Raw genomic sequence first — 22,006 nt, 5'->3', positions numbered from 1 at the left:
CTGGTGTGGCCTGTTTCTTTTGCTCTGAATCACTTGTAAGATCCATTTACTGCTGTTGCATGTGAGTGAAGTATATTCATTGTCCTCACACCGTACGTAGCGTTCGGTTACGTGAAAATACCATTATGTATTTATGCATCCCATGGGGTCTTTGACTTGTTTGCAGTTTTAGTTGTTGGAAATAATGCCAGTTTAAAGACTCATGCACATTTCATCATGCAGGTAGAGAAAAATATTAGGTATGTTTTTAGAAATAGAATTGCTGGGCCCTGGAGCATACATATCTTTACCAGTTTTAGCTGTAGCAAACTGTTTTCCCAAAGTGGTCGTGTCAGTGTGCTTTCCCGCCAGCTGTGTGTGAGAGTCCTGTTGCTACACATTCTTGCCAACGCTTGGTATTTAAAATTTTCGATGTGTGTGTGTGTGTGCATGTCTACATTGAAGTTCTAATTTTAATATCCCTGATAAAAGTTAAGCAGCATTTCATATGTTTACTAGCCCTTTGAATTTCCTTTTTTGTGTAATGTCTAAAATGTCATGCCGACTTGTCAATAGGATTGTCTTTTTATATAAATTTCTAGGAGTTCTTCATATAGACCGGACTTGGTTGTATGTCTTGTAAATATCTTCTTCCACTTTGTGGTTTGCACTTCTCTGTATGATGCTGTTCGTGTTTGTCTTTATGACTTCCTTTTCAAAAAAGGAAAGTTTTAAACTTTAATGAATTGGAAATTATTAATCTTTTCTCTATGGGAGAAATTCTTTCCTATCTGAAGTCAAAGATATTCTCATATACTGTTTCCCCTGTTATGGACATTGAATGCTGTACATTTCTAAGGACTGCTATAGGCGAATCCCACACGTTGTAATATATATTTGTTATTACTTATTTTGAAATGTTTTCTGGTTTTTTCTTTTGAAGAAAAGAAGTGTATATCTTAATTCTCAGTGGTGTGGTATTTTTCTAGCTCTTTTTGTTGCTGTTTTCTAGTTTGATTGCCTGTGGCTAGCGAATAGTTGGTATGATTACATCCTCTGGAATTTCGAGATGTACTTTATGATCCAATATATGTCAGATTTTTTAAAGGTTAGTATGTGGTTAAGAGTATATTCAACAATCATTGGGTGAATCATCTCTACATATGTATATCCATTAGGTCACTGTTCTTTATGTTCTTCAAGTATTTTACATTCTTACTAATTATTTTCAGTCTCCTATCAGTTGGTGAGAGTAGTGTGTTAAACCCAATCATTATGATTGTGAACTTGCCAGTGTTCTCTTTTGATTCTGTTCAATTTTGACTCATTAAATAAGAATGTCTTCAGGTGCTTATAAATAAAATAGTTTATCCTTATGGTATATTGAAACTTTTATCATTGTGAAGTGAGCCCCTTTATCTCCAATAATGTTTTTGTCTGAATCTGATATTTCTTTTAGAATTGACTTAGTATAATTTTTCATCCTTTTATGTTTAACGTATAGATTTTAACGTTATAGATAACACTTGTAAATAGCCTATAGTTGGATTCCCTGACCCCTCATATCATAGTATTTGTCTTCAAACTGGAGTATTTTGTCCATTTACATGTAATGTAATTACTGCTACATTTGGATTTGTTACCAATTTATTTTGTGTTTTCTATATGACCCAACCATTTTGATTTTCTTTCTTGTATTTTTATTTTGCTTAAGTATTTTTTCTCATTCCATTTCCTCTTCTACTCATTTGTAGTTCTGTACTCTGGGTGGTTTTTTTTTTTCTTCTTCTTTTTTTTTTTTTTTTTTCATCTGTTAACCTAGAAATTATAACATGCATAAATTTTCAAATTCCACTTTAATCAATAATATTATTTTCCTCTTAGATTGTATAGGACCTTAAGACTCCTGAATTCCATTATCCTACCCCAACCACATTATGTGGTGGTGTTCTTTAATTTAATTTAATTTAAAAAGTGAAGGCATGTTTTATGTAGTCATTTATGTTTTTATATTCCCACAAATTTACCACTTTGCCACATTCTTCTTGTTTCTCACACTTTGCATGTGAGACCCCTTTCTTTCTGTCTGTGATACAACTTTGGTGAAGGTCTGCTAGTGGGAACTTCCTCAGTTTTAGCTTGTATGAAAATGCCTGTTTCACCCTTACTCTTGAACAAATTTTCACTGGGTGTAGAATGTAGGTTGGCATAACTTTTTGTTTCAGTACATCAAAGAAATTATTCCACTGCCTTTTAATGTCTCTTCTTGCTGATGAAAATCCAGTTGTTACTCTAACAGTCACCCTTGGAAGGTAATTTGTCCCTTCTTTCCTGCCACTGAATACTTGTAAGGTTATTTCTATTTATCATTAGTAATTTCCATTTATTAAAATTTATCTAACTGTGGTCTCTTTTCATTGTATCCTGCATGGTATTTGCAGGGCATCTTGAATATATGAAATAGTGTATTTTATCAGTTCTGGAAGAGTCTCACTCATTATTTCCTCAAATATTGTTTCTGGTTCATTTTTCCTTTTTCCTTCTAAAACTCCAGTTAGATACATGATATTCTCTCATTCTGTGATCTATGTTTCTTAAGTACTCTCACATATTTTTTATTTCTTTTCTCTATTTGCATACTGGATAATTTAATTGGCCCAATCTTCCAGTTCACTACTACTCTTTCACCTGTATCTGATCTGCTATTGACTCTATCATGAAATGTTTATTATTGAATCTTTTGTTTCCAGAAAACGTTTGGTTCGCTACAGATCTTCTAGGTCATTTTATATAGTGCTGTGTTCCCTGCTAATATTTTTAAGTTTGATTTTATTTCTTTAAAAAGAGTGGGTGTTTTTGGTAATGAGTATCTGAAGTTTTCATGAATATCTTTCTGCTCTCTGATTCTGCTGCTACCAGCTCATGGTACATTGTTTCTTTGTGTGCTTAATCAGCTATTTATTTATTTGCAGCTTCTCATTTTCCTTAGAAACTATTTATGATAATTCATTGAAACCTAGGATGAAGTGATTGCTTCTTTACCCTTTTTGTTGTTCTTTGCTGATTTATTGCTCTTTGGCCAGATTCTACTTCATCTAGTTATGTCATTTTTGCTTTCTTTTTGTATCCACTTACCAGCCAAACTATTGTCTGTGTTTTTATTTTCAACCTTTATAAATCATTTTGTATTAGGTATTTTTTTTGTATATAGTATAGTATAGGTTTTGCTGTATGATATAATCTGAAGATATTTTTCTTCAGGCGAGTTAACCCTATTTTTATTGATATGGCACATGATTGTCTTAGTTCTGTGACTATAATATGTGATGTTGCTTTTTTGAGGTTTTACAAATTATTTCACCATATGGTCTGTTTTATTTTCAAACATATTTGATTGTAACTTTTAATTTAGGCAGCTTGATTGGGTATACATTTTTGACTTAGTTATTTGTCAGGACTTTGTAGTGTTCCACTGTGTCCCAGGGTTGAATTTTTTTCCTTTCCAAGTGAATTGGACTTTTTGTTTGAGAGCTCAAAGGATTCCTTGTTTCCTCTCTTTTGTGCATATTCCCCAGTGTCATATCTACCCATCCAACAGGTAAACATTGTAATATGTTTGCTTGTTTATTTGTTTTGATAGACCTGGAGAGCCTTTTCTATGCTTTCGTGGATTTTCCCCCCAGGTTTGTTGAAATATAATTGACATATAACATTCATTTTATAACTATAAGTTTGTACCCTTTGGCCAGCATCTCCTCATTTCTGTAGTTCGGTTGTAATTTTGATGTGGTGCGGGAGGATATGAGTACTGTGCTTACCTACGCCACCATCTTGACTGAAGTTAAGATGTCTTATGTCTTATTTTGTAGAAACTTGGATATTCTGCAGCATTCATTCCTTCCTTTGTTCTGTGAATGTCTACTGAGTATCTGCTATGTGTGAGGCACGTTTCTACATGATATTCTAGAGAACAAAACAGACAAAATGCCTGACCTCATTGGAGCTTACCTTCTACTGGGGGAGACATAATACACAAGAAAAGTAATACTTGTATATATCATATTGTGGTAGAGGCTAAGAAAAAAAATCAAGGAAGGGGCTTAAAAGCTGGGAGGTTGTATTAAAATGTTATGTTGTGATAAAGGCTAAGAAAAAATTATTTAGGAAAGAGGGTTAGAAGTTAGGGGGGTACTGAAATTTTAGGTTGTATGGCCAAAGGAAACCTTAGTGCAGATATGTGGGGAAAAGGGCTCAAGTTAGAGGAACAGCAAGTGCGAAGGCCACTAGGTGAGAATGTGTCTGGGGTGTCTGAGGAACCCCAAGGAGACCAGGGTAGAGGAGCAGAGTGGAGAAAGAGACACTTGCCTCTTGGCTTCTCTACTGTCTGCCTACCATATTGTACAACTCCTTGCACATAGTAACATTCAAGTGTTTATTAAGCAAATTAATGAAATTGGATTCTAGAACTTTCAGAGGGAAAACCAATAGTGACTAGCTGGCTATGTGAGGAGAGAGGGGGAAGCAGATGACTTCACTAACATGACTTAGTGTAGGGGCTAAGCGTATGGTGGGGAGGAAAGACTGGTTAGGGGGAGCAGGAACAGACAGCATGGGTTCAAGGTGGAGATGTCGGGTAGGCAATTAGAGACAGAAGCTTGCTGCTTACGAGAGCTCAGGCAAGAGCGGTGTTTGGGAGATGACAGTGCAAGGTATGGGACTGATGAGATCCTCCAGGGTCATTGTGTGGGAACGCAGGTGTGGACAGTCTCGGCGTGGGAATGCAGAAAGAGATACGGGTTCATTCTACAGGCAGGACCTCAGGCCTTGGTGATGGGAGAGAAGTAGATGGTAAAGAAAAGCAGGAGTCAGGCTGAACACTAGTGCACTGTTGACAATGGTGCTGCCTTTGATAAGATCAGGAGGGCCTGGATGGGGTGAGAGTGAACATGAGAATAGGAAATATTTAGCAAATGCCAAATGGAAAAGAGAACCTATACATATATATTTTTAAGTTTATTTTTTATTATTGTCAGTATTACAGATGTCCCCTATTTCCCCACCCACGTCTCCCCTTCATCCAGCCCCCGCCTTACCCCAGGACTTCACCACACTATTGTCTGTGTGTCCATGGGCTATGCCTTTTATGCATGTAAGTTCTTCGATGAATCTCTTCCCGAGAATCTATATTTAAATCTCATGAACTGAGGCTCTCAAAGTCACTTGAGCTAGTGAGGAGCCAGTGACCTCATTTATACAGTAGGCCTCAGTACAACCCTGAAGCTCCAGTGTTACCAGCAGGTGGCGCACTCCGCAAGGTGATCAGATGAGCTTCCAAAGCCCATGTGCCTGGAAACCTTGCTACTTTGCAGTTTTGCCTGGAGCTGGGGAAGTGTTTTTGTTTTGTTTTGTTTTGTTTTGTTTGTTTGTTTGTTTCATGGGGCCTGGGGTAGAGGAATGTTTCTGATGTGAGTCATTACTGCTTTTTGTTTCAGTCAGTCTGTACCTTGCCAAGCAGAGTGTTCCTAAATGTTACAGAGCTCATCAAAGCCTGTTCTCATGTGCCTTTTTTAGGCATCAGTAGACTCAGAGCTTTGATTCTTGTTGAATGTGCCACATGCTAAGTGATTAGTACCAGGTAACAAGTTTCACTTGCTGCTTGTCAGGGTTAGATATTAACTGGCGAAAAGAAGACCAGATAAACTTGGGACAAAATAAATGTGTGTGCATGTGGTTATTAACATGCTATGCTTCCCTTTAGACATGTCAGAGAGTAGTTCTGCTAAGTGGAAACAGTCAAAATTGGACGAAGATGATGCTCCGGGATCCCTTTCCTCAGTGATAGAAGAAACAGACTTGGCAGGTAACAGCATGCACCCAGCCAGCCAGTCAAGCAAGAGTGTGACAAATGTAAGCACAGAATGTACCAACACGAATTACAGAGAGTTATAGTCTAAAGATCACAGAAGCTGCAGAGCCCTAAAAACTAAGTGTTCTGTCCTTTCAGAGACAAGTAAATTGTTGCGCATTTTACAGATAAAAGCAGGCACATCTCCTGCTAAGCCTTTAGATTTCTGCCTCTTAACTCTTCTTTATAGCAATGTTCAGGGCCTAAGGGTTCCTGAACTTACAGGTCTCTGCTTTAGTTGAAAGTTAACTAAATTTCTGTGTTGTATACATTCACTCTATACCAGTGAAGGAGAATGATCTGAAACATCTGCACTTGTGGGGATGGCCTTCTGGATGAGTGATGCCACTATATTTTGAAACAAAAGGCTCCAACAAGGCAAAATTGGAGGTACAGAGGGTGGTGAAGAGCCAGGCAGCCTGGCTTCCTCCTGAAGCAGTTGGTGTGAGCTTGCACAGGTTATTTGATATCTCTGTTCAGTGTGGGCAATAGCAGTACTTACTTCCCATGGTTTTTATGAGGATTAAAAGAGTTGACACATGCAAATCCCTCAGAACAGTACCTGGCCCCTCCTGTGCCCTCATGAATCTCCTGGAATGCAGAAGTTGTTAGGCCAGCGTTTCCCTTATAGAAATGCTCTACCCATCACTTCTTACAACACCCCAGCACTGATTTAAAGTGCTGGGGAAGTTTGGCTGAAACGGGCACTTCCCAGAGAGGGCGGTTTGCTGGGAAGCAACATGTAGCGCCTGCTGCAAGGACTCTTGGCTTGAGTTGGCCCCGTGGGCCTCAGCCAGAGTCAGCCCGCTGCAGTCACAGCCAGGTGGCCGTGGGGCTTCATGGGTCGGATTTGTGCTCTGCCTGACTGTCCCTTCTCCGGGCAGCTCATGGACTGAGCACATCTACTTCGAGCACTTTGTTAACTTTACTGAATGTTCTGCTTTTATTGTTCAGAAGACATTTCTACTTCATCCCTGGCGGTTGTGCCAGAGACCTTGAAGAGCTCTGCTGTTATCACAACCTTTGAGAACTTCACTAGAGAACTGAAAAAAAATTATGAGGTAATGGTCCTGAACAAGGAAGAGCTCATATTATTTATGAATACACCGTCTTTCACATGTGCAAGTATTCCTGCATCTTTGGGGGAGGTAGGCTTGTCTTAGCTGCGGTCACTGACTCCAGAGCCTCTGCGAATTGTGGTTCATATTTATAAGGCACCTGTTTCATGTTCCTTTGCCACTGTGGGATGGGAAGGACTATTGGAAATGGGACTCACGGTTTGGTGTCATTGATGGCATTCCCAGACACCTGAACTCCCAGGAAGCAATGATTTGGTCACAGTGATAGACAGGAGGAGGGCGAGAAGGAGGGTGTGGAGAAGGGAGGTGTGTGGGGCAAGGTGGTGTTAGGCTGTGGGGGGTGTTCAGCAGGGTGCTGGCTTACCTTTGTGACGCTGCACATGTAGGCCGTCCCAGAGCTCTATCTACCAGATCAGCTTTAGAACCATTTCAGTTCCCTCCTTTTTGCCCTATTTTTGTATATCCCTGGAGTTATTAAATAGCTTATTTGAGAGAATGGTCTTACCCTAACATACATTCATTTAACTAAGTTGGAAGATCTCCAAAGTCTTATTTTCTACGACACCACTGTAAGCTAGTTTATAATGGAAACTGGTGCATGACATCCAGTATGTGTAGCAATAGTATGAACGCAGGTGTTTCTCGTTGACCTCACTGTTCTTTATTCTGCCGGCCCTGGGGTACATGGGAGGTGTGTAGCATGGCACCGCACCACAGCTCAGTAACGTTTGCTAGGAATGTTGTGTGCAGTTTGTGTAGTTATGGTTAACCCAAATGTGATCTTCTTTTATTGTTGTTATGGTTTAGCTTAGGTACAGAAGGAGTGCACTTTATTCTAAATATGCAAAGCAAGCACCGAATTGCCTAATACAGCTTTTAAACCAGATACATCACTGCAGGTAAGTAGTGGCTTTCAGAGCAAGTTCATAAAAGTGTGATTGCTCACAAACACTTGTCTCATGACCGCTGTGCTGGGTAACGAGGAGCTGGAGCTTGGGCGGATGTGAGGTTTGATGCATTGCTTAACTCTTCCAGGTGTCTGGGCCTTCACTCGTAAGATGAGGGGTTGAACTAAAGGCCCTCCTTAAGCCTCTTTATGGTCTACCATTATATGATTCTAAAATATTAATCTTAAAATATTCATAACCCAGTTGTGAAGACAGGGCAAGCATGGGTATATATGTAAAAATGCTGGATAAATGATATGTGGTACAGACATACAGTGGGATATTATTCAACCTTAAAAAGGAATGGAGTTCTGCATCCTGGCCAATGAGGCTCAGTGGTTAGAGTGCCAGCCTGTGCACTGAAGGGTTGCAGGTTCGATTCCCGGTCAAGAACGTGTACCTGGGTTGCAGATTCCCCACCCCTGCTGGGGTGTATGCAGGAGGCAACCAATCAATGTTTCTCTCTCACATCAGTGTGTCTCTGTCTCTCTCCCTCCCTCTCTCCTTCCTTTCCACTCTCTCTAAAAATCAATGGAAAAAATATTCTTGGGTGAAGATTAACAAAAAACACCCCAAAAAACCGGACTGGAATTCTGATATAAGCTACAACATAGATGAATCTTGAGGACATTGTGCTAAGTGAAATATATAAAAGGACAATTATTGTATGATTCTGCTTATATGAGGTACCTAGAATAGGCAAATTCATAGGGACAGAAGGTGGAATAGAGGTTACCAGCGGTTGGGAGAGTGGGAAACAGGTAGTTATTGTTTAGTTAGCATGGGGTTTCTGTTTGGGATGGGGGGAAGTTCTGGATGATGGTTGCATAACACTGTGAATGTCCTTAACGCTACTGAATTGTACACTTAAAATGGTTAAAAGGGTAAATTTTATGTTATGTATAGTTTGCCACAATAAAAAATACTACACACACATGCACACGCATGCACACTCATGCAAACACACCCCTGTCACCATGTAGCAAGAAGTGGAAAGGTGTTGAGGTTTCAGACAGATGTGAGGGGCAAGAAAGGCGAGTGGAGAGATGGGTTTCTGCAGAGATTGGAGTTGACCCAGGGTGATCACAGGGGGAGTGCTTCTGGAGTGAGGTTCTGGAAATAAAGATTTGAATTAAGTAAAGGAAGGGAGTATAGAGGTTGTTCCTGTTGGAGAGAATGGCCATAAAGGAAGGTGGAGCAGAAAGCCACGCAGGCAGGTCCGTTTGCTTAATTGAAGGAAGTAGAAAGTTCCTTAGGGCAGAATACACAATGTGAATAGAAACTTACAATTTTTTCCAAATATTTATGCAGGTACTGTCATGTGATTCTCAAAACAAGTCCATGAGGCATGGTCCAGGGTGAAGGGGGTCACTGGGGGGGAGGGGGAGACATCTGTAATACTTTCAATAATAAAGATAAATAAAACATAAAAAAAATGTATGCATTAAGAACAAAACCCCCCCAAAAAACAAGCCTGTGAAGGACTTTGGGCTCGTGGCACTTCCATGGTCTCCTAGGGGGCGTGCATTTGCTCACTGTGTTGTTCAGCGAGTGCTCCAGCAGTGCTCAGCCGGGCGAGTGCGCGGAGCAAGCTTCCGAGTGTCCTGCCTTCCTGGGGCTTCCAGCCTGATGGGAAGGCAGACGCGAAGCAATTGAACAAATAGGTAGTTTATGTGGTGGTTTGACACAGAATAGCGACTGTTAGAAATTTCAGAAATAAGCCTAGAGATGGGAAAAAGGCCTGTGAGCCAACGCCAGCTTTGCGAGCCAGCTTACGTAAGAAAACAGGGAGCGGGTGGAAGGCAGGAAGCTCGGGGAGCCGTGGTCCATGGTATAGTGGCTGCTGGCCCGGGTCTGAGGTCGGCCCCCTTTCCTTGGGGTCCTCTCTCCTTGCTCTACAAAGTATGATTTGAAATGCCAGCTTCCTCCGGGCTTCTGTTGAAAGACTAAATCAAATTTGGCATAGTTAAGTTTCAGGTTGGTCAGGCAAGGAGGGGAGGGGAGGGAAGAGAGAAGTGTATTCTTAACACAACAGATACCTGGGGGACAAGAAGTGTCCTTGCAGTAAGAAAATCAACTATGAGCGTCTTTTGTCACAGCCAAGCCTTCCCAATGAAATGTGTTGCTTTTACATTTCTCAGACTGAATAAACTCGAGAAGTTTAACAGTTTTGTTCTTCAAGAGCTGACCAGCCTTGAGAAGGATATTCAGGCTCTGAAACACCTTGAGAAGGACATTGTGGTAAGTTCTTTTTGTTTACAACGTTCTCTGTGACTTACGAGAATCTGTTCAGGGTAGAATAACAGCTCAGTGCTTCAGCACACCTTTTGTTCAATTTCAGGAATTTTTGGGGAAACAGGCTGATGATCTGAAATCATTCTGCGATCTGCAAATGCTGAGGTATTTTTTAAAATGTATTCTTCCTAGAAGTATTGTAGTTGAAGTGTGAGGTAGCGCTTTGGCTAGACTGTGGGGGTTGATCTTGCTAAAACTTCACACAAGGAGCCAAGTAGCTGCTTCCTGTTAAACCAGCTGCTCTGAAGCACTCCCTGAGCAGAGCCTGGCTTCGGACATCCACCTAGAGGTGCAGATTTTGAAAAGCAGAAACAGGGTCATCCAAATGTCACTGTTTTTGATCCAAGTTGATTTATTTTTGAGCAATATTTTAAAAAATTAAAACGAGTACATTTTGAGCAAAGTATTGAGATTTGTTAGTAAACAGTTAATTTTCGCTTATATATTGAATTGTGTTATGACACAATAGATTCTATCCAGAACACACACATATATGACAAGTGGGTTTATCCCACCTCCCAGTCTGCGGGAGCCGCCTCTGTCCATCTGGAGCCCCCCCCCACTCCCTGAGTATACTGCGTGGGGTAGTGCGGAGCAGGGCCCTTTGTGCCCCTGCGTGGGCCCTGGAAGGGATCCTCGTGTTTCCTTCCGGCTTGACAATCAAGGGAATCTCCGTGTTAACTTACAGTGGCCGAAGCTGTATCTGCCAGTTGAGAATCAGTTTCTGTCACAGAAATCTAGGTCAGATGGCTTAGGATGGGTAGTTTTCTGTTTGCACCATGTATTTCAAGCAACACTTCTGAAATTTGGGATACCCTTCCTCTGGTATTCCATTTAACACAATTAATAATGACAGGATGGACTACAGATTTTCACAATTCTTTCCCACACACGTCTCCCTCCATGTGCCCACTTATGTAATTAAAGGGGATATGCTTTTCACTGAGTACCCCAGGCTGTGAATGGTTCTCAAACTTTTTGGAATTAGGACCTCTTTAACTTAAAATGGCATTTTGTTTTTTTCCAGAGAACTTTTCTTTATTCCTTAAGGACTTAGCTCTTTATATGGGCTCTGGTGGGGGTTGTGGGGCAGCCCCCGCAGGTCTAAATCAGGGTGGGGGTGTTGGGTCCTTCCGGGCTTCAGGAGGGTTCCTGAGCACCTTGCTGTGAATGGCACAGCTCACACAGTGCTGTAGTTTTGCAGACAGCTTGGGGAGCGCTTAGGCCCTGAAGATACTGGCTTTGGAAATGTCTCGGTTGGCTGTGGCTGCTGCTGCTGTGTTTCGAATGCAGAACTTCTTAATGGCCTTGTCCTTGGGCATGCATCAGTCACAATGGGTGCAGGGAGTGGGGTGTACCTGGCCAGGTCTTTTTTGGCATGACCGTTGTGCCTTCTATTTTTACTTCTCACATCTTGGAAGCGAGGACCCAAGAGCTGCTTAAACATTTAAAATTTATTGACGATTCCCAAAGAGCTTTTGATTTATGGGTTATATCTGTGAAAATTTTCCACATTAAAGAGTGAGACTGGGATTTAAAACATATATTTATTTTAAAATATCAAATAAATCTATATACTGATTGATGTAAGTAACAGATTTCTATGAACAATAATCAGACTTTTCAAAACAGGAAACGTGAAAAGAGTAGCACTTTTTCATGTTTTTGCAAATCTCTAATGTCTGGCTTAATAGAAGACAGCTGCATGCTCAAGTCTGCTTCTGAATTCAGTCTGTTGTGATACCACAGCCTCTGGAAAATTCAACTGTATATTGTGAGAGAGTAAGAATAAAAAAAGCAAATAATGTCTTGGTATTGTCACCATTTGCCAAAATACATTCTGACCTCATGGAACCTTTGGAAGCTTAGTTTCCTTAGGGGTCCCCAAGGAAAGAGGGGTCCTTTTAGGGTTCCAAATGTTCACACTTTGAGAACCGCTAATTTAAAGAACAAAATTGCTTCTAAATATACATCCCTCCGGGCTTTGCATTTGCACTCCTTTCTTCCAAACACCCAAGGAAACCCCCCCGTGGCTTGCTGATGAGAGAGGATGGTGATACTCTTAGCTCACCTGAGTTCTTACTGGGCACCCGGCTCTGGGCTAAGCTCTTGAAGTGCCTGTGAGATTTAGAGAGGCTCATTAGCTTGGCAGAGAGCCAGTATCTGGAGCTGGTCAGTATCCAATGTCTATCCCTTTGTCATGTTGGCACATTAGTGTTGGCTTTTTCTAGGGAGATGAGGAGGTCCTTTCTCAGACTAGATTATTTCAGCCCGTAGCCCAGTGCTACAAAGAGATTGCGATTCAGTGACTTGAGTTGTGGTTGTGAAACACCTCTGCCTATGTGGAGGCTAGTGGTATTGACGCTGCATAAAATAGAATCAAGCAAAATATTAATTTCCTATGTTGATATCCTAGATTGGCCATTGACCCCCCTATGCTAACGTTGATAACATAGCCATCTATGAAATAACTGTGGTATATGCATATACATATATGTATACTCCTCTTTTTAAATTGCCTAATGTGAATGTAATAAGATGGACCAATGTCTTTCAGGCTTAATGCAATTCAGCCTTCCTGAGGAAAGCCAAAGCCCGGTTTTATTACTGCATTCCTGGGGTAGGTACAAAGGTTGGCTTTGTTCAGATGCGAACTGAAGTGAGGGAAACAAGCACTGAAAGATACTTTGTCCACATTACAACTCCTCACTGAGCTTTCTCCTCTCCCACAGTATCTCCCATCTTAAGCTATTATCTTTTTGGATCTGGGTCATTCATTCATTCATTCATTCATCCAGCACACATTTATAACCGAGTGCTTGCTCTGCTGTCAGGCACTGTGCTAAATTTGGAAATACAACGGTTAACATGCAGACATGCTCCCACGGCCATTAAAAATAAATTCCCTGAAGGAATACAGAAAAAAGACAAGTAAACAAAATAATTGCAAGTTTACTGAGCGCTTTGAGGGGTACGAACAAGGTGCTTTGGAAGAGTAGCAGAGCGAAGTATCGATTTCAGATAGGTCGGTCATCAGAGGTATCTCTAAGTGACATTTAAGGTGGGGTTTCAAGAATAGGAAGAAACTAGACTTGTGCACAGTTTAAAGCAGCCAAACTGGTGGGGGGGAACTTGATATCCTCGAGGAACTCAGAGTTCTTGGCTCACAGTGGTGGGAGGGGCCAGTTACGTGAAATGAAGTTGGGAACGTGGCCGGCTCGATGAGGTGAGGCCTCATTGACCTTGGGGGGGAGTTTGAATTTTATACTGAGGGTGAAGGGACTTATGGATGGATTTTGAGCTAAGACATTGAAGGTGAGGGTAATACACTCTGGTTTTTACTTTAAGAAAAACATTCTAGCTACTGTGTTGAGAAGTGATTGGGGAAGTAAAGAGCACAAGAGGAGAAAACAAAGAATAGCAGAGGAAAGCTCACCTGGAGAGCATTGGAGAGGGGGAGGAAGGGAGATTCAGGTCCATTTTGGAGCCAGAATTAATACATTACTGACAGATGGAAGGAGGGGGTAAAGGGAGGAGAGATAAGGCTGACTCCTGGGTTCCTATCTTTTGGTAGCTGGATGGGTGGCGATGCCAGTTAGAGAGAGAGGGAAGACTTGGGGTGGGAGGCATGTGTGGGCGGAGCAGAAACTAGAGCTCATTTGTTAACATTTTAACTTTCAGATGTCTATGCAATCCGAGTGTTGATGAGAACCTGGAATAACGGACAGTTTTCCAGGAAAATGCAATTTAACAGAAGAGACTCCCGAATACTTGGAACAACAGGCAAACATTCATAGAAGAAATAAAGCTGATAAAGAACTGCCCTGCGAATGCGTGTGGTCCAGATTGCGGCGTGGAGTTCTGCTGGTTGTTGAAAGGAAGGAACTTCAGTGCTGTTCAGCTTGATTGACACTGGCCAGTTCCTTAGAGGAGATGGTCATACAACTTCTTTCTGAGGGAGGGAGTGCTCTGAGGGCAGGGGCGCTGAGAGATATTTAGCCTCTTATAGTCATGGGCTTTTGGAGTTGAGTCAGACCAGTTCTCCTCTGTGAGGTCCTCAGGATTGCTTTATCTATTGAGTAGTTATATTCTCTGGTTCAGTTTATCCACTAGAATGTAAGATTCACTATATGAGAATAGAGGCTGGGCCCCATCTATATTCCAACCAAAGGACAGAGTGCCTGGCACACAATAGGTGTAAAATAAAAACTGTGTCAGATGGATGGATGGATGGATGGATGGATGGATGACGGGACGGAGTGAAATGAGATGTACTGACTTCTGGTTGGTCCTGTAGTTCAGTTTGGTTGTTTTTTTGAAGTGGTGAGCTCAGGTTTCACACAACCCTAAACATCAGGCTTCTGTTTAGACAGTGTTTGTTCTCAGTCATGAGAGGAACCAGGTAGTAATCTCTCTTCTGGTTTCTCTCTATTCCTTGTTAAATCCCTCAAGTTGCTCACTAAACAACAGCAACACCACCAAAAACATGGCACAATCCCTGCAGCCCATCCTCCGCCTGCCAGGGACTTCCAGCCTGGCAGGATCCATCTACCAAGCCATCTGCATCTGTCCACTAGGCTCACCATGTGTCCCTCAGGTCAGGCATCTAGCATGGACCAACGGCATTTCAGCCCTGAGGTAATGTGATCCCAGCACCCCAGCGGTGTGGCCACCAGCACCCACTCACCTTGGGTGCCTAGGCATGCAACCTTCACCCTTGGACAAGCAGGAGAAAGTGGATAAATCAATAGCAAGGAAGACTGTAGGTGTTTCACATGGTCCATTCAGTCATTCAGAGAGATCATGCAGTTCCTTTGCTGGATACCATCTGAGGGCCATTGTTCTAGGAAGTGAGGAATTTTGGTGAATATGAGCCACTCTGATTATTCCTCAAGAGATCAAAACACAGGTAACAGCAGCCTACAGAAAAACACACACACAATAAACAGTTAAAATTAATCGTCAGAGAGATGCAAATTAGAACCACAATGAGATCTCACCTCGTACTTGTCAGAGTGGCTACTGTCAATAAATCAAGCAACAAGTGCTGGTGAGGGTGTGGAGAAAGGGGAACCCTAGTGCACTGCTGGTGGGAATGCAGACTGGGGCAGCCCCTGTGGAAAACAGGATGGAGTTTCTTCAAAAAATTAAAAATGGAGCTGCCTTTTGACCCAGCGATCCCACTTCTGGGAATTTATCCAAAGAAACCCAGAACACTAATTTGAAAGAATATATGCACCCCTGTGTTCATAGCAGCATTATTTACAATAGCTGAGCTCTGGAAACAGCCCAAGTGCCCATCCGTAGATGAGTGGATGCAAAAGCTGTGAGGCTTTTACACAATGGAGTGCCACTCAGCCGTAAAAAGGAAATCTTGCCTTTTGTGACAGCATGGATGGACCTAGAGAACATTATGCTAAGTGAAATAAGCCAGTCAGAGAAAGAAAAATACCATATCATCTCACTTATATGTGGACTCTAATGGACAAAATAAACTGACACACAGAAACAGACTCACACATGCAGAGAACAGACAACTGTCAGAGGGGAGAGGGGTTAGGGGAGTGGATGAAAAAAGTAAAGCGATTAAGCAAAAAGACATATATATAGACACAACAGTGTGGTAATAGGCAGAGGGAAAGGGGAAAGGGGGTGGGGGCTAGGTGGAGGTGGGCAAAGGGAAGGGGGAAATGGGCCCACGCAGTGTGAGATGAAGCTTTATTGAGCTGTATACTTGAAACCTGTACCCCAATAAATTCAATAACTTAAAATTTTAAGTCCTTAATATTAAAAAGCTCCTAAAGTCTATATGAAAAACCAAAACAACTAAATTTTTCAAAATGACAAAGAATTTGAGTAGACAATTCACAGAAGAACTACAAACGGCTAATCAAAATTTTAAAAGATTCACAACTCCCCAAGGATCAGGGGTATGCAAATCTAATAAGACAGCATTTCTGCTCATCAGATCAGCAGAAACTAAAAATATTGCCAATATCCACTGTTATGGGAAATGTGGGCATCGTTTCTCTAAGCATGTCTGAGGATCATCTGCATCAGGATCTTTTGGTAGGGTCATTTAAAAGGCGATCACCAAAACTTCAAACAGCCCAGATGTCCTCCAGTGGTTGAACTGACAAACCGGCACATCCACACCAGGGAAAACTGCTCAGTAAAGAAACAATGAACTATTGATACAGGAAACAACTGGATGACCCTCAGTGGCATTATTCTGAGTGAAAAGCCATTCTCAGAAGGCCATGCGCTGTGTAATCCACACTCGCAAGAAGTCAACAGTGACAGGAAAGGCTGGTGTTCACCAGGGGTCTGAGGTGGGAGTAGAGTGTGACTGTAACTCTACAGCAAGAGGGAGCTTAACTGGGATGATGGGACTCTTCTGTGTACTGATTGTGGTGGTTACACAAACCTACTACGTATGTTAAAATTCACAGAATTGTATACTCCACCTCTCCAAAGTCAAAGTTACTGTGTGAAAATTGAAAAAACAAACATATATGGAGCTCACCTCAAACCTAACAATCAAAATCTCTGGGCAGGTGGGGCCAAGCCAGTGGCCTATATAACCAGCTCCCAGTGATTCTCATGGACACTAAGTTTTAAGAATCACTGGTTCTCATAGTTATTCATGAGTGTACCACACTCTGGAGTAAAATTAGGAATATTATTGAAGTGTAGAATGTGCATAGGCCTTTGCTCAGCAATCCACTTTCAGGAATTTGTTATATGGATGTACTCACAGGAGTTTGCAGAAACGTACAAACATGGCTACTGTGGATTCAATGCCATAGTGAAAATCAGGAACAACTTAGATATCCATCAACAGCAAACAGAATAAATGATGCTGCAGGCGTGTTGTGCATTGGTAAGTCGGAGGCCCATGGGGAGGCCTGCACAAGAGTTCACCTCTGTGATCAGCTGTCTTTCTCCCTTCAATTCACATGCTGTTCCCTTTACTCAGTATAAGATTCTCATCTGGGGACATCAAGGGAAGTGTAGAAATACCTGCAGAGAGAATTTTGGTGGTCACAACTGGGGAATGGGTGCTATTGGCATCTAGTGTGTGGGGGCCAGGGGTGCCGCTTCCCATTCTACAATGACAGGACAGCCCTCAGGTCAAAGAACCTCCTTGGCCCCAAAGGTCTGAGGTTGAGAAGCCCTGGCTGCAGGGCCTCTCCACCCACAATCGACCCCAAACCTCTTCCCAAAGCCCCACTTCCTCACTGAAGCTTCCCTAGCCCCCCTAGTATACCAGGATCTTTAATTTCTTTAAATACTGTTCTGCTTAGCATCTCCCCCCACCCCATAAGTTAACACTTGACACCTAAATAGTCATCACCAAATCTTGCATTGGTTTTATCCCGTATCCTCAGGTTATAAGACCATTGAGGACAGTGCTATTTATTTTCTCACAGGGATGAGCACAGAGTAAATGTGTAGTAAACACTGTGGGCCCAGTAGGGAAGCACACAAGAAAAACTAAACACAGGCTGACTGGCTTCTCGTAAGGACTTTAGGATATGGAAGCAGAGGAGTATTGTTTAAATGTGAAAGAGAAATTCTAGAATTTCCACAGAATTGAAACTCCTCTGATTCTGAATATCCCTGGAAATGAATTCAAGTATCAAGATAGAGTCACAACTGTCCTTTGAAATTTAAATAAAATGCGGCTCAACCCCTGACACGTCTATGTAAAACTGATAAAAACCTGAATAAGTTCTGTGGATTGTACTGATGTCAGTTTCCTTCTTTTGATCACATAGTAAAGTTATGTAAGACGTTACTCTGGAGCAAAAACAGTGCAGAGTACACACAGCCTCTCTACTGTTCTGCAACTTCCTGTGATTTATAATTATTTCAAAATAAAAAGGTAAGTAAATGGGCAAAGATGTGAATACACATTTCATCTAAGAAGATAAATGAATGGCCAATAAGCATGAGAAGATGCTCAACATCCTGTGATTAGGGAAATGCAAATTAAATCCCCTCCCCACCCACTAGAATGGCTACAATCCGGGAGAATGACAATACCTGATCTTGTCAAATACAAAGAAACTGGAACCCTCAAACATGGCTGGAAAGAATATAAAATTGAGCCCCCACTTGGAAAACAGTCTGGCAACTCCTTAAAAAGTTAAAAATAAATTTACCATTAGACCCAACAATTCCACTCATAGGTATCTACCCAAGAAGAAAGAAATGTATGTCCACACAAAGACTTTAGCACCAATGTTCATAACGCCGTAAATCACAATGGTCAGAAAGTGTCAACAGACCGTCCTAGCCAATTTGGCTCAGTGGTTAGAGCATCAGCCCGTGGACTGAAGGGTCCCAGGTTCAATTCCGGTCAAGGGCATGTACCACGGTTGCAGGCTTGATCCCTGGCCTGGTCGGGGCTCATGCGGGAGGCAACCAATTGATGTGTCTCTCACATCGATGTTTCTCTCTTTCTCTCTCCCTCCCTCCCTCCCTTCTACTCTCTGAAAAGCAATGGAAAAAAATATCCTCAAGTGAGGATTAAAAAAAAAGTGTCAACAGACCAGATGCCCATGAGCTGATGCATGGCTAAGCCGCGCACGGTGCATCAGTGCAATGGACTGGCGCACGCAGCGGGAACAAGCACTCACACCTGCTAAGCCCTGGTGGGTCCTAGCAAATATCATGCTGAGAGAAAGAAGCAAGACACAGAAACTGCATTCTGTGCGAGCCTATAAAATGTCCAGGAGGTGAAGGAAGTGGAGGTGTTCTCCGTGGACACCCACAGGCTAGGCGCTCTCATGACGCTGCCCCGAGGTTTCCAAATCCGTCGAGCCTTAACCCACCTCGAAGATGCCACTGAGCTCTCCCACTGCACCTTGTTCTGCAGTTTTCCCTCCTTGGCTTCTTTATAACCACCTCCCAGCCCCAACGCCTCCTCAGCCAATCCATTTGCAACTCACGATTTTTAAAAAAAACAGTCTCGAAATATGCAGATGGATTGATTATTGGATGATGTGAAGGACATCTTGTTAATTGGCTGTATATAAAAATGGTACTGTGGTTGGGTAAGGAAATGTCCTTACTTTTTAGAGACACACTAAGCTATTGAGTCCTGAAGATGAGTTCTCTTTAAGGAGGCCCGCATGGACAGAACTCTCCCCGACACACAGACTCCGCTCTGCTGCTGTGTGCCCTCACGCCCATGCAAAGGCAAACTCTTGAAATAGCCCCGTGTCTGTGTGCCCGTCCTCAGCCCACTGCACTCCCCCCGCCCCCAAGGGCTCTGGTCAGTGTCACCAGTGAACTCCCTGCCCTCCGGGGCCCTGCGCTCTGCGCTCACCTTAGGCCACACTCCGGCGCCTGGTGGCACTGGCACTTTCTTTGTGAAAGGCTCTTTTCCCGGTTCCACAGCCTCTTTTCCTGCTACTTCCCCCCCACCCCCCACCCATTGGTCTCTGCAGCAGCGTTCTCTCTTTTCACCTCCGAAATCCTGTCTCCAGACTTCAGTTCCTAGTCTTCTTCTGATTCTACACCACCGTTAACTTTATGGAGGTCACAGGCCACCTTTGAGAATCGAAAGCGAAACTCTCTCCTTAGGAAAACACTGCACATACACACGGTTACTACGGAAGGTTCCAGAGGGTTACCAGGCCCCCTGCAACCGCCAGTTCATCCGCAGGCCCTCCAGGAACCTGACCCCCACGCTCCTTAAATTCCCACCACCTCTCACCTGCAGAGGCTCAGGTGTGCTGTGAGGGAGCTACGAGGGGCCACACCCAGGGGGTTCCCCCATTCGAGAACTTTAAAACAACACTCTGTTCCTTAAGTCAATAAATAATATAATTTATTAAATAGGAAAGTAAAATACTAGATAGCCAAGTCCCTTGGAAAAATTAGACACTTAACTTTCAAAAGGCCACCTGTGGGCTGGTGTCCCATGAATTTGACGCACAGACAGAGGTGGAAGAGTTACAGGAACAGGTGGGATGTGCCATGATCACCACTCAAAACAGGCCTGGGGGTCCCGTGTGTCATCTTGGGGAAGTCACTGCTCATCTCGACCTCATCCTGGGTCTGCACCTTGAAAGGGTTGAAAGGACAGGAAATTCAGATAGTCACCCGCTCATGACAGTGGGTGACAGTGGGCTCTTGTTAAACTTAGAATCAGACCAAGTGCCTCCTGTGGGTCCACGTGGTGGGAGCCTTCACAGTGGCTTTTGGTGATTCCTGCCTCCTGGGAACGTCCTTGTGTGTCCACTGAGTGCTCAGTAACTGGCTTCTCAACAGCTGACAATACAGCCTCGGTGACGGGATGTCGGGTCCTGTCGCTTCTCTCGTACTCCACTCTCACTCTTGAGTTCCCTTCCTTTCCCTCAGCCCCTATTTCACTTTCTCTCTGTGTATCTCTGTCTGTCTGTGTGTCCGCCTGCCTGTCCCTCTGCCACATCTCTGGAACGAGGAGAGCGAGTGCCCATGTTGTGAGCTGCCCTGTGGAGAGGCCCCGTGGAGAGACTCGGAGTGCCCAGGCCAACAGGCAGGAACTAGAGCTCTGCTCAGTCTAAACTCATCCTCACGCAGACCAAGCGAGTGACCTGGGGGGAAATCTGTCCCTCGCTGAGCCTCAGTGGAAACACATCTCCTGCTTCACAGAGACCTTGAGGCAGCGACATCCAGCCAAACTGTGCCCAGATGCCCGGTCCACAGAAGTTGTGGATGTTAATATTTGTACTTTACGGGTGCCAGGTCTGAGAGCAGCGTTGTCTGTGCCCCAATTTCTCCATCTAACACATGACAATAATAAAAAACACCTTCTCTCCCTGGCCCGTGCGGGCCAGTGGTTAGAGTGTAGGCCCTGGCACCAGAAGGGCGGCAGGTTCGATTCCAGGTCAACGGCATGTGCCTGGGTTGCGGGTTTGCTCACTGGCCCGGGTCAGGGAGGCAACCCGTCGAAGTGTCTCTCTCACATCGATGTCTCTCTCCCCCACCCCTCCGTCGTCCTTTCCAGTGTCTCTGAAAAAGCAATGGAAAAAATATCCTCAGGTGGGGATTAACGAAAATAAATAAATAAAAACAAATAAATAAATAAATTTTTTAAAAACAAAAAAAAAACCCTCTCTGAGGTTCTGGAGAAGGTAAAAGAGTTAATGTTTGAAAAATGGTGGGAACACCTGGCATATCACCAGCGTTGCGCCTACATGTTATAAAATCAGTTTAAAAGCTCTTCTTACAGAGTCCGTAAGCTCCTGAGGGTGTGAACGAGTCACACCTTTTGTCTGATAGGATGTAGGGAGTGTTCAGTATTAGACAACAGGCCCACAAAGGGGTCGCATATGCTAAGCCCCAAGTCAGCAAACTGAGAATAACAGTTTTGGCTCTCGGAAAAGAAATCTTCAGTCAATCCGCCTGACAGACCCTGCCCCCCTCAGAGGGAAGCCTATGAGAGTCTTCATTTCATGCAGCTCCGTCTGCTAGACTCAATGCTGCCCAATTCGAATCAGTTTTTGCTCAAATAAACTTCACATTTGAAAACTTGCTCAGCGTACCTTTCAACAGGAGGGCATGGTGATGCCAGTGCCAGCGATGGAAGGTTCGGTGGTTATGTTTCTGTAAAATGGGCACAGTACTTGCCTTGTACCCTGGTTGGTGAATTAATGTTCATAATAATGATATAGCTCCAGCAAGCAGGCTGCAGGGGGAATGAAATACGCTATTAATAAGTTTGGTTATGTCTCCTCCCCTTTGCTGGCGGAGTGACCCGGCGCTGGGAACTGGAAGCAGCTCCCCGACCGTCCATGCTGTGCAGC

At 43.2% G+C, this 22,006-nt stretch overlaps 1 protein-coding gene and 1 pseudogene across 1 annotated transcript in view; one reads left to right on the top strand and one right to left on the bottom strand.

Annotated features, from left to right (window-relative positions):
- Positions 1 to 14,042, top strand: part of SYCP2L (synaptonemal complex protein 2 like) — a 60,877-nt gene extending 46,835 nt beyond the window's left edge. The window contains exons 21-27 of the mRNA XM_087820723.1: positions 5,738 to 5,839; positions 6,839 to 6,945; positions 7,771 to 7,862; positions 10,052 to 10,151; positions 10,252 to 10,310; positions 12,763 to 12,825; positions 13,887 to 14,042. Of these exons, the coding sequence (XP_087676849.1) occupies positions 5,738 to 5,839; positions 6,839 to 6,945; positions 7,771 to 7,862; positions 10,052 to 10,151; positions 10,252 to 10,310; positions 12,763 to 12,787 (485 nt within the window). The 3' untranslated portion in view covers positions 12,788 to 12,825; positions 13,887 to 14,042. The remainder of the gene's footprint in view (positions 1 to 5,737; positions 5,840 to 6,838; positions 6,946 to 7,770; positions 7,863 to 10,051; positions 10,152 to 10,251; positions 10,311 to 12,762; positions 12,826 to 13,886) is intronic.
- LOC148092505 (small ribosomal subunit protein eS26 pseudogene) lies at positions 11,315 to 11,652 on the bottom strand (annotated as a pseudogene).
- Positions 14,043 to 22,006: the final 7,964 nt, after the last annotated feature.

This window comes from Miniopterus natalensis, chromosome 9, assembly GCF_054644295.1.
Source record: "Miniopterus natalensis isolate mMinNat1 chromosome 9, mMinNat1.hap1, whole genome shotgun sequence".
NCBI lineage: Eukaryota > Metazoa > Chordata > Mammalia > Chiroptera > Miniopteridae > Miniopterus > Miniopterus natalensis.
Note: the sequence above shows the minus strand (reverse complement) of the source record. Positions and strands in the feature narration are given on the sequence as shown.